The 13,563-nt window shown below is 44.3% G+C and overlaps 1 protein-coding gene across 1 annotated transcript in view; it reads right to left on the bottom strand.

Moving 5' to 3' along the window:
• Positions 1-4,211: 4,211 nt before the first annotated feature.
• CYP7B1 (cytochrome P450 family 7 subfamily B member 1) overlaps positions 4,212-13,563 on the bottom strand; it is a 129,895-nt gene continuing 120,543 nt past the window's right edge. Inside the window, 2 exon segments of the mRNA XM_075023361.1 lie at positions 4,212-8,563; positions 12,558-12,736. Of these exon segments, the coding sequence (XP_074879462.1) occupies positions 8,267-8,563; positions 12,558-12,736 (476 nt within the window). The 3' untranslated portion in view covers positions 4,212-8,266.

Below are 13,563 nucleotides of genomic sequence, written 5' to 3' on the forward strand. Positions count from 1 at the left end.
CGGGAGGCGAGACGGAGCCGCCGGGCCAGTCCCCGGGCAGGTCTCGCCAACGCGAGCGCCGTGTGTGCCGGGGGTGGGGGGAGGAGAGAGGCTCCCCCGCCCCGCTTAACGCTTGATAGATCGCTTCGCCAGAAACGATCGTGTCCCCCTTCAGAGGAGCTTCGTCCCCGTTCCCAACCGCCCCGCCGACCCGGGGTCTCTCCCCCAGCCTCCTCCGAAGGCTCCCTCCGTCCCCGCCGCGCAGCCCGGCTCCCTTCCCCCGGTCCCCGGCCCCTTACCCCCGCTCGGAGGCCGAGATCGTCCCAGCATGAGTGACATTGGCTTTCCTAATGTAATGACTTATGAAAGATATAATCATGTGTTAAATTGAATCCTCCGCTTAACTGTTAATGGTGTGCTCTGGGCACATTTACGTATTAGATGCTATGGTAACTAATTACCACTAGAAGAAGGGATAATACACTTTCCAGACTTTGACAAATAATTATGAGTGTTCACATCCCTGCTAGCAGCAGTTGCAGCGGATCTGCTGGAATGAGTAAGTGAATAAATGAATGGGTAAGTGAACTTGTGTGCATGGAGGGGACTAGATAATGAATAGTGGTCAAGTGAGTTTTCTTATTAAAACCTTTAATGAAAATGTGATTTAGGATGGAAGGGGGGGAAAAAGTGCCACGCTGCCTCTAAACGTAATTAAATCGCGTAATATAAACATCAGAAACATAAATAAGTTTGTTTTTAATTAAAACGCAGCAGTCAAAGTAAATTATCCACGTGCTCGGAAACTTTACAGCAATTAACACTTTTTTGGGGGGGGGGTGGCGGAGGGGGGCTGCTGGGGGCTACAGTAAGCGAGCCAGGACTCCGCGACTCCCTCCGGGATCATGTGTAACTTGGATTGCACCCGCTGCCAACAGGCCGGAGGGATCCTGGGGCGTTAATCAGATGGCGGAACGGCTCCTTGCCGCAGCGGGACAAAACTTTGGGGAAGTCGCGCTGGGCTCCGCGCCGGCCCCGGCCCCGGCCCCGGCCCCCGCCGCCGCCGCCCGCCGCTCGCTCCGCTACCGCTCGGCGGGGCAGGGCCCCCGCCCGCGGGGCTCTGGCGCTAGCGGAGCCCGTCGGAGGCTTAATACCGGCTCTCCGTGGAGTATCGCGCTTGGCTTAGGCAGGCGCCGCAGGGGTTAAGCAGCTCCTGCCCGCCGGCACGGGTGCCGGCCCGGCCCGGGCAGGAGGAACTGCGGCCGGGAGCCAGCGCGGCCACCCCGGCCGCGGCCCCGGCCCCGGCGCCGAGCCTGACCCGGGGACTCATACCAGCCGGCCACGCCGCAGAAGGGACATGTGCTAAATGAGCCAAGAGCTGCAGCCAGCCCCATTTCCCCGTGGTCACTCATCAGCTCGGTGTCGCCCAGCCTCCCCCGCCCCCGAAGCGCTCCGGAGGCGGATTTGCTCCGCTTTGGCTGGATCTCCAGCCTCGGGAAGGGTTAAATCCTTCCCCAAGCCCCTAGTTGCCCTTGTCCTCTCAACCTGATTCAGAGACGTGTAATAAAACATGAAGCAAATTTATGGTCTGTTTCAAGCACTTTACTGCTGTATTTTTAAATTCATATATGCACATACAAGAACTATGATCTGTGAATAATTTGAAATGCTATAGGAAAACGATGCATTTTAGATCAAACATAACCGTTTTCTTACATAATTGTCTCGGATTAAAATAAAAAGAAAGCTACATTTCGAACAGAGACAAAGCTGAAAATCTAATGACAGCCATAAACTGCGAGACAGCCATAAATTAACGTCTTCATCAAACACTGAAGAGATCAGGGCTTATCTAAATCAACAATTATTTCTTCCGAGAAGTTGCAGAACAGCTTGCCCCTCTAATACTGTTTTTAAATCCTCATAATTGAGGATTAGGGGCAAACAATCGCCTTTCCAGAGTAAACCTCCTCTCCGCCAGCCGAAGCCCTCCAAACTCACCTAACACCCGGACCGGTTCTCTCGGAACCTCCTCGGGGGCTCCAGCCCCCTTTCCCCACTCCAGCATCCCTGGAGGCACGGGCTGCTTTTGGGAAGGGGCTGCAGGAGCCCCCCCTCACCCCCCCCCCCCCTTTCCTCCTGATTTTCGTAGGGGGCCGGGGCAGGTGGGAGCGCAGCGAGCGCAAGCCGGCGCCGGGACTCCGGCGGGCGGCGGCGGGGGTGCGGTCCCCCCCCGCCGCCGGGGCCGGGGGCACACAGAGGCGGCATCCCGGAGCGGCGGCATCCCCCCCCCAGCTCCCCGTCCGGTGCTGCAAGCCCTTCGTCAGTGCCGAGCTCCACCGATGCCCGTCCACTTTGCGGGTTCAAAGCTGGAGCGATGCGGCTGCCGCAGCTACCTGCGGCGCCGATTTTGCAAGAGGCTGCTGGAAAGATTTCCTTTTCAGAAGGCAACTGAAAAACACGTCGAGAAGACAGCCGATTCACTGGCTCACCAGATGGAAATTAGACAGGGAAAGACTTGCTGCCTGTAGGAGGTTAGCGACTAAACTATTTGGAAGGAAGAGGTAGTTTGGAGAGAGGAGCTGATAGCAAAGAAGTCACTGTCAAAAGTCATCACAGGGTGTTTACTTACTCTCTTTTGCTCTCTCTGTAGCCAGAGCCTAGACTTTTATTCAACTTTGCTGTACTCATAGCTCCTGTTTGGGGGGGAGGAGGGGGGAATACAAAGCAACGCATCAGTGTCAAAATCGGTTTAACAAAATCTTGCAAGATAGAATCCTGCAAGGCTCCTAGCAGGAACAGCTGAAGCTTAGGCTTCTTTTGATTATTTATTTCGGTGTAAATAGTTTTGAAGACAAGCACATTTCTGCTATTACGAATGATGTATTCACACAACCTCAGTACCCGAGATCCCAGGCAAGCCTGATGCATAGGATAGGCTACGTAGACACGGTACTGGTTTATATGAGGATAAAGATCCTACTACAGTTTCATTCCTTGCTTTCAAATGAAAACGGAACATTTGCTATTTTTTACGTGCTTCCATATATGCAGTACCCATTTCTTCATACTTACTACTATTTATAAACATAGACAATAACTCAAGGTTCACAATACTTTCATATGCATAGTTTTAAGGGGTGTTTTTGTAATGAGATCATTTTTCTGATATGTTGTGGGTTATCGGGACATGACTAGCCAGGGTACATAGCCTGGTTTAGGTAATAGGCAGGAAAAGACTTCACTTTCTATGGTCTGACAGTTAAAATAGGTTTATTCATATGAATTAAGCATGTCATGCATAAATTGATGTCTCAGATAATTTTAAAGTAGAGTACAATATAAGTAACATCAAGAAAGCACCTAGTGTCAACCCAAATATTAGATAAAATACAGTGTTAGGAGGTCTTATTAATCCTTCCCCCCCCGCCCCAAGCTATCTTTCGGACCATCATGGAAAGTTCACTCAGAAATGTGCCCTTCAAGAAATCTCAAACAATGCCACTTTTTATTTATAAACATCAGTAACTTCTAATATAATCTAGAATTAAAGCAATTGCACAGTTACAAAGACATCTATCAAACCCAGAAAAATGCTGCAGGTCTATCTTCTCTAAGATGTATCTTCAACAACCCTCACCGACATACCTGACAAGCATTTCTGCATGAAGGAATGAAGAAACACTGATGTCTCTGGGGTACAACCTTCGTATTAAACACCTACTTGTAGAACTCGGTAGCTACAGTAGTACCTAGAAATGCCAAGTTGCCCTTTGCTGGCACAGTGCTGTATATTGTAACAATTTTCATTAATTTTCCCTTTTAAAATGAATGATCCGAGAGGACAGAATATTTTAGACTAGGTAGTACATCTTGTGCTATACAGAGGTTTGCAAAAGGAAAAGCCTAGGAGCTGTATTTGGGAATCACTAGTGGCTTGCAGATCTTTATACTAATTTTCAATAATGTCCTAAGAATGTCAGAAGTACCACTTGTTTTTCCTCACCTGATAAGAACAGGCTCAAGTTTGAGGGGGGAGGGAACAGACTTGATCATTTCCTAAATTCAAAGGAGTTGCTCCATGCCAGTGCTGAATTAAAGGCTTTTCTTCTCCTTACAGAAATACCTTTCAAGATCAAGTAACAGAAAAATGCGGTATGCTGAATAAATAATTTAAAAAATGAAAGCAATAGTTGTGAATCTGTGAGAAAAGTGTAAATGTAAGCTAGAAAAAAATACCATGGACAGTCATTCAATATTAAAATAGATATATTCATTTTTATTGTGTCCTTGAAATACAAAATTCACTTAAGATGTTAGATTACTAAAATAATGAAGTTTCAATTTTCTTGCTCAGAAATTCACAATATACCTTATTCAAGCTAAGAGCCTTAATGGTGGATATTAACTATTAAAATAGAACCCAGCCGATGTTCATCTATACACAAAATGTCAGTTTGCACAATTAAGAGCAGTTCACAATCTTTTGAATGTCACGAAGTTCAATAATGATGAAATAAAAGATCATTTATAATTCTACAAGATAAATTCACAGACCAGTAATTATTCATAAAAATGGCAACGCCAAAAATAGTGACATGCAACTGGCTTAAAAGCATAAACTAAAGAACAACTCTTGCACGGTTTTATATTAGCACATTAGGACATAGTGGCAGAGATGTGAATGTCTAATCTGCAAACAGGTACACATAGAGTAGCACGGTCTTTTAAGTAATGTAAGAGTTTAAAAAGTTTACAATAGCTTATAGCAGTACTGAATGCCAGCATGAAAATGGAAAACATACAATCTATAAATTAAAATAAGAACAATAATAATAAAAAAATCACATTTTAGCATTCACATTAGTTGATGATGAATTCACTTTTCTTCTCTGGTGCTATAAAGGGCCATACTGACTTAATAAACCTATTTTATATGAGGAAAAAAGGTGATTTTTTTTTTTTTTAATAGCAGAAGATATTACCAATATAGCCATAGGCAGCGGCAACTTACAGTCGGAGGCTGGTACTGACCAGCCGAGTCACATCTCAAACTGATGAGGGAGCGCACCATTTCACTCGAGGAACGGCAGAGAAAATTCAAGGGGCACCCACGCACTTCTCCTGGCTGACCCTACGCCCGCCGGGCCAGCCGGTGAGACAAGCCGGCATTGCTGGGCTCGCAGGGCAGACCCCCCTGCTGAAGCGGAGAGGAGGGACAAGGAAGCACAAGGTCTGACTGCCTCCGACCACTCCCCACCGCTGGCACCTGAACGCTTGCAAACAGCACTGCCGTTTCTGCTTAGATGATTTTGCTGTCTTAGTGACCCAGCGACAGACACTAAGAGCTGGCCGCTCCTGGGTGCTGCGGCAGAGGAGGCCACCAAAAACCATATTGTGCCCTACATCATGACACACGCCCTCCTCGGCACAGCACGCTGCGGCCAGCTTGGCTCCAGCCGGGACCTCCAGGGATGGTGCACGCTCATCCCGTTGTGCTGCTACAGCTTATTGACCGGGAATACCGACACCGTGGGCCTTTCACTCCCTGCTCCGTGGAGACCGAGTCGCTCCTGGTCAGACCAGCTGCCAACGACTCTTACTAAGTCACCTCCTCAGCTGCTGAGTACATGGACCAGAAGGGCTTAACGTTTCCTCCGATCTGCTCTAGCTCTCGTGACTTTACCTGGGGGAGAGGCTTACCTCCTCCGCAGCTGGGGTGTGCTAAGGTAGTGATGCGCTGCTTACCAGCAAAACTAATCTACCAGGAGTGTGGGTTACCAGGGACACAGTTCCAGGACAAGCTGGGCAGGCCCTGCTTTACATTTGATTATTTTGGTCCCTGAGCAAAAAGAGCAACTCTTGTCCCAGCAGAACTCGGGCCTCTTGCATGGTGCAGAGTGTTCTCCAACCCTGACATGAGGCCCCCAGGTGCCTTCACGGAGGTTTCCTGCAACTCCCGGGAAAGATTCCGACCCTTTTTTTCTTTTTTAAATGGAAGCATGCCCTACAGATTTAATTTGCTATTTTGCAGACAATCTAGCTCTTCTTTTAATTTCAAAATAGATACTATACAAACTGATCAGCAATTAATCTGAAATTACTAATGATTTGCATGTACTTTTGGCACAGTTCTATTATGTCCTACCGAATTATGCAGCAGCCTGTGATATTCTAATTCAAAATCCTAAAAATAGAATACAATTATAAAAAAAAAAGTCTTCTGTTTGAAACAAATACCTACTGTTATTTTCACAGTTGCTTCAGGTTTGTTTCAAAGTTGGATGCCAAAGAAAGATTTATCAGAACTGTGGCATAAGACATTTTACAGCTTACATTTCAGCAATAATGGAATACAGTCAATGGTGTAATGATATCAACATTTCCTCTCTCAATAAACCAGGCTCTAATGTCCAAACTGCATTGTGAGCTATGGCTGAGTACAGAATAGCTCCTACAGAGTAACAACAGCAGTAAGTAACTTGAGTACAAGAATCTCTCCATAAAAACAAATTTTATTCTGTGGCACAAAGCAATAATCAGCTTTTGCTGTTGATTAAATGTTGAAGCAAAGTTACAGCATTTAATCAACTGCAAAGCCCATTTAATGTAAGCATACTCCAACACTGTAGACATCATGGATATTATATATGAAGAGAAAATGTTTATCCAATATATCTCACAAAACCACAATTTTCTCCTCGAAGGATTTGGAATGTGGCTGTGCCAGTCTCTGAAAGCCTTTCTACTGATGCTGATGCTTATTTAGGATATGTGCTTTACATGAATAACTAAACAGGCTTCTAAACAAATAACAATACATAATTCTAATCCTGAGTATGTACGTAGCAGTTTCCATCCAAAGGCCATCAAGTGCTTTAGAGATGAGTAAAGTTTCTGATTTTTAAAGACTTATGCTGGCACATCCCAAAGATATGTTTTTTTGGGAACACAAGGCAAATTGAGACTGGACAGCCACAAGAATCCTTATCAGTCTCTGAAGTGATGGCTAGGAAGACAGACAGGGTCTAAAAATCTCAGATCTCGCGCACTAGTAAATTCATTTTTGAAACAAGAGCTGGTCACCCAGTGAAGCAGGTTGGGCAGCCAGCATAACAGAGGTAACTTCTGTGGCTGCCCAGGGTTTTCACTTGCTCAGATTTTGGCCCCAATTTTCCAATTTGTAGATGGAAAAGTCTGTTTCCAAACACAGGTCACACTACTCTGCCTATGCATCACTTAGGCACAGTAAAACACTATAAAAAAAAGTAGTTTTAGATACCACACTTGCCCTTGAAGCCCTCTTCTTATTTTGCCTTTTTGGAGAAGCAAACAAACACAAGAAATGGTCAAAATAAACACACGGACATGTTACTAGGAAAACTGCGAGACAAACAGAAGGTAATTTTTGAGATGACAGAATCATTTCAAACAGGCTTCTATATTTTCTCCCTGAATAATATACTTTTTTGGCTCAAAAGCCAAAATAGATAATTTAGGCTTGATCCAGAGCCTATTAAAATCGACAGAACCTCCCTTCTGACTTTAAATGACTGCAGGAAAAAATCACAGATTTTAATTTCTTTGCATTGCACCAAAAAAAAAAAAGAAGAAGAAAAGCAAAGCATTCACCCTCAGTACATAAAACTGAAGTCAGAAATGTGTTGCCAGTAAGTTGTTCTTGCAAATCATCCCCCACCACTCCACACATCTTCCATCACATCTCCCAAATAAGGGCTAGGACACTTGAGACCATGAAGGGAACAGAGTAAATAAAAAGTTAGAATAATAATCACTAAAAATTCTTTCACCCTCTAGAATTAAGTTCCCCCTTTCTTCCTATTACGCTTCTATGAGCGGACGCAGAGTTGCCTCCAGATGGTGGGTGTATTGGGACCTCCCAATCTAACAAGGGGGAAGCCCCTGTGACAGAGGGCTGCCGAGCCCGTTTCCCATACAAATGGCCTGGATTCAGCCTGATGTCATCCTCCCTGTAAATCCTACTCCACTCATGGCCAAGTGTTTGGGGGTCTGTCTTGTAGGGACATTGGGCTGTTCACTTGGCCTAACTCTTGTCATCTCACCTCACTACTCACAACTCAGGCAGGACAAATTGAGGTGGCACGTCCCTGCATCTCTTATCTACCTCCAGCCCAAGGGCTTTTCTTAGAAACAAATAGGAAGGAGGTAAAGGCAGAGAGGGAAAAGCAAATGTTTCCAAAAATACAAAGCTGAGTGATGAAACAAAACAAATATGGAGATTAGTAGAAGGCATATAGGCAGCCGCTCACTTTCTTAAGGACCTTAGCTTGTAACGAAAGGTAATATCAACGTCTGGCAGGAGGATACCAAGGCCCATACGACTGTTATCAAGTCTGACAGCTTTGTCTTCCACTAGTTCTACATCGAAATGAGCCAACAGTAAGAAAAGAAACATCTTCATCTCATTCATTGCGAGGAACCTCCCTGGACACATGCTGATCCCAGAGCCAAAGGGCATTAGGAAATACTTCAGTTTTCTTCCTGCCTTGTAGAATGTGGTTTTCTTCTTGCCATTCTCTATGTATCGATCGAATTTATACTCCTGAAAATAAAAGAGAGAGCACGCGTGATATCTAACAAGGCAGTTACATGAGTTGCTTTGTTTGCACAACAGTAACGCTTCTGAAATGCAGAAAATAAGATAAAGAGGAAGACAAGGAGCTGACAGCTTCTCCTTTCTAGTTGGTTCCCTCAAGTTTCATTAACTCACATTATCTTCCCTGCAAAGAACACTCCTTAAATCTACTTACTTAGCTTAGCCCTTTTACATCAAGCTCCTTCAACTTCCACGTCTCATCCACTGAGTGTCTGGCCTATATTGATTGTAATTAGATTTTGACCGCTTTGTAGCAGGGACAATGAACCTTAGTGGAAGGACAATTTTCTTGTAAAGCATCATACGCGCTCAGTGTGGTACATACATCATGAATAAGGATAATCTGCCAAATTCTGCAAATGCCTATGAATAAATTAATGCATTGCACTGATCTTGCTCTTGCAAGCTAGAGCAAAATCCATCCTTCTTTTGCACCCAGTGGTGCAGATTATTCGAAAACCAGACCTGATGCTTTGCAGTCAATTTTTCCTTCAGCTGGAGATGGCTGCTGCTTAATTTGCCACATCTGACCTTCAAATGTTTTGCCTCGGAAGCTGTGTGCAAAGCAGGACAACCGCCAGTGACTGGCCATCATAAAGAGGGTGCTTTCAAGTAAGGCTTGAGGTTGCGCTTGTAACCTATGTTCCATAAATTGAACATCTTTCTGACTATTTTCCAGTAGTAGGATCCCTGTTTAGAGATAATTCATGTTTTTGAATGAAGGAGATCTGGCATCCTCACTCAGTCAACGGCAAATTAACCACTTACAAAATCCTCCTGCATGCTTTGAATAAAAATGACAGACACTTCTTGCTTATGGTCACTCATTAGCATTTGTCCTGCTTTGCATACATCTGCTATAGCAGCAGCCATTTGGAGCTGGCTGGGAACAAGTCAGTCAGACAGAAACCAACCTCAACTGATTAAAAAAAACCCACACCACAATGAAAAATACACTGATACTATCTACCCGTTAGATTAAAGGCTCTGAAAACCATGCACTGCAGGTCTTGCTGTCGAGAAAAAACAGTGGCAGGGGAGGTGGTCTGTGAGAAAGGGAACAAGTACAACGTGCACTGGAGGGGATGTAACTTTGGGTGTTGAAGAACAGGAGCCTGTTTCTCTAAATGGCAGAAGCCTGGATTTTCCACAAAGATAAAGGTGATTATATGTGTGTTTCCACTGACAAGTAATGATTTTCAGTCTCTTTGAACACCCCAGCCAAAAGGAAGCATGCCATTTTTTTCCCCCATAAGTTATTGCTTCATTTGAAGAAGCACAGTAACAAACGAAAGCCCAGAATACCACTTCTTCCTTAAAAAAGATTCATTTCCTGAAATGTAAATCCTGCTGGTCTAAAAAAACACTGCTAAATATGAACTGCAATAGCTTAAAAAACCAACCCAACCCAGAGCTCTTCACTTTGTTGGAACATTTCCACAAGGTGCACTCCTGGCATCTAGAGCAATTAAGAACTGTGGTATTGAACGCATAGACATAGGGGGTCAAACCTGATGCTTTCTTTGTCATCTTAAGAGCCATCTGAGAGTTATAATCGCTTTTAACAAAAAATAAATTGGTGTCTAAGGAACTGGGAAAGCAGAAGACAAGTGTGAGACAGGAATGGAGCCAATCACAGTGACATCAAACTCAGGCTTGTGTTGCTGAAGCCCCTCAAGTTGGTTGGTGTTTCCTTGAAAGCTAGTTCGCTGGCTAAATAAAGACTAATTTGGGGCAATAAAGGAACTTTCAGCCATGCACAAGGCCTCTTTGGAAGAGATAGGGTGGTTGATGGCAAGGAAAAGGTGAAGACACTGAGCAAGAACAGGCGATGAAGTTCTGTGTGGACGGCCTGCTAAGGGTATTACGAAAATTGAGCAATCTCCTGTAACTGATGTCTCTCTCTGTCACATCTTGTATTTAGCTTTGTTTGGGAAGCCACCACATAGGGTTTCCTGCAGGGTTTCCTGATACTTCACTCTATGGGATTTGCAGGGTTCATTTACTGAGCTCTATAACTAGCCAAGTTAGGATCTAGGGGTTCACTTATCCACTTTATAGAAAACTGACTCCTTTATTTAGGCTTTGATGAGTGGAGAAAGAGGTCAACAATATATGCTTACACTTAGACAATATGGTGCCAAAGTAGAAGATAGCTTGAACTTAAATTTATGTATCCAGGAGAAAAGCATTGCTGCAAAATTATCTCGTCAAGCTGCCTGTTTTCCCAGGAAAGTTTTCCCTAAATACATGACAAGCTCAAGACTGCACCTTTCAAAAAATTCATTCTCCATCTCTATCTGATCCTCAGTAGTTATTGTTGAAAGCACACTGCATATTTTAAGAACCAAACAGAACAGTGATTTCCCCACTTTTCGAGAGGGCCCATGTGCTGAAATCAATGTACTGCAATGTGTGGATTGCTCATTCACTATCAAAAAGATAAAATATATGAACTAAAGCTGTCCTGTGAAAGCTGAGCAGAGCTGATACTAAGCAGATATATTCAAGCAATGGAAATATGGTAATATATTCCGGCAATTATTGGATAAGGGAGGGGATCAGTTTCCACACTGATGCTTTTGGTCTAGGACCTAAACAAACAGATGGACTTTTGACAAATCAATAATGTTCTCCAAAATAAAGTGTTAAGAATAAAATGAGAAAAAGCTTATTCGTTAGTTGTTACTTTTTAAGGCTAGAAATATTAATCAACCATTTGCCAATATATGGATTATTTTTTAAAATCCTAATTTTCTCAGTAGGCTTTGTCTTCATTTTTGGGTGGGGACAGCCAGCAGAGCCCTCCTGGAGATCATTTCCATTTTCATGGCTCCAGTGTTCATCCCGCTGACTATAACTTACTCCTGCAAACTCTGACATGCTCCACACCTCCTCTCACCAAGGCAGGTGGAGTTCCCACAAAGCAAGATGCTGTCCCGCACCAACAAGGCACTTGAATCTCATCTTTACTCTGCAACTTCATCTCCATAAACTCCCGAAAAGGGAAAGCCTCAGGGAGCAACGCCTCTAACACGGGTATTCTATAAACATGTAAAAAAATCCAGTTCCCTTCTTCTTTGGCTCAAATGCCAAGGATGGAAATCAGCATGGCTGGGAGGGAGCCATTTGCTTAGGAAAAAGGGGATGAGGAATGGATCAGGTACGAGCACTGGCCTCTCAGGCAGAGGAGGCTTTTAACAGCCTCGGCATGCACCCTCGCTCCTCCTCCGTGGCACCCTGGGCTGGGGACAGCAATCGGGGGGAGCAACCTAGCTGAGACGAGGACTATTCAATTTGCATGCAGGTGGTGAATTTCTGAAGCCATATTAAGGCTGAGGCAGGGTGGATTAATTTCGAGTCTTTGATATTCATTAACTTGAGCGTCAGAGAAAAATACAAGGAGATGACACAATTACCCTCCGAGCTTCGCTGCAGAGCAACAGCTTTACAGTCTCAAGTTCACAACACTCTACTAATTGATCAAGAAGGGGTGAATCCCTATGAAGGGAGGTGAAAAAGCATAAGGCTCAAGTAAGACACTGCTATTATAGGGCTTCAGAGAGTCAATGATGCTTTGGGGGCACTTAGCTAAATGGCCCACATTATTTGCTATTTAAACCACCTTCTATTATTCAGACCTCCTTGGGTATCAAATGATCCACTGCCAAACAAAACCCACATTTAGCCTAAAGTTTATGGTAGTCAATGTGCAATTGTCAATTCCTTTGAAAGTAGTCGCAGTCAGTCTCATCACCATATTTCTCTCTTCAGGCCATGAATCCTTTGACCTATAGGGCCCTAGAAAATACATCTGAAAGTAGGAAGATTTGTTCCACAAGAAGGAACAGCAGTAAAAAAAACCAACCCACAGATCACAAAAGGCTTGGCTGCTTCAATGCGCCTGGAGTAGGAAGAGTAGCACCAGCTGAATGTTTACCTTAGGATCTTCATAGACCTCAGGGTCCATGTGCAAAATCTGCGGGTAAAGGGCTATCCAGTCTCCTTTCCTCAAACCGACTTCTTGATTCCCTTCGAGCTTGAGAACAAAATCCTCCTGGCTGATGCGAATGTTCATGGAGGACGAGCACATTCGTAAACTCTCGTTTAAGGCACTCTCTGCGATTAAACAAAAGCGGAGGGGGGGAAGCATCAGAAATATGGGAGATGACTGCAAGTTATGCATGGCTACAGCTGCTGCATCTCGGCAGGTTTAGTAGGGCAGGCTAAAGAAAAAAAAAAAAGGAAAAAATCACAAACCAAACCAAACATAAAGCAGAGACCAGGAGGAGGCAATAAACAACCCCGCGGGGCGGGGGGGGAGCCACGATGCTGAACCTCCCGATGTGATTCTCACTGATGGTGCTGAGAAATCCTGTCGGCTGCAGGCAGCACCGAGTTTTGGGTGGAAAGTCATTATTCAGGCATCACGTTGAAAACAACGCAATCAAAAGACACGAACGCTTTGCACATTTACATATATTTTGGAGGTTGCAAGCAAATACCAGCAAAAGCATACATGGAGCTGCTTAGCTTGTCTTTCGAAAGCTGCTGGATGTAATGGCAGGGCTATACATTAGAAAAATAATTTTGCTTGTTAATTCCATAGTCATTCTGAGGATTTTTAGATTTATTTATTTTCTTTTCAATGTGCTATGCTGCCAAATGATAGTGTCTGTTATGGTCAGAGTGAATGAAAGCAAATCATTATTTGCCTGGTAATTTTAAGAGAGAAAGACACTTTCAGTTGGCCAAGAGAAAACAAAACAGAGTCCTTTCAGGCTTAAGGAAAGCAAGATTTCTGTCTCCACCATCACATCCTGGAAGGCTCCAGAAGCTGAATGTCCTTGCTTTCCCAGTGGCCTTCACCTTTTGCTCCTAGCACGACAGATTTTATGGCTAATTTCCGGCAATTTATCCTGGCAGTTTGAGGAGGAATTCCTTTG

This window comes from Buteo buteo, chromosome 3 (assembly GCF_964188355.1).
Source record: "Buteo buteo chromosome 3, bButBut1.hap1.1, whole genome shotgun sequence".
NCBI lineage: Eukaryota > Metazoa > Chordata > Aves > Accipitriformes > Accipitridae > Buteo > Buteo buteo.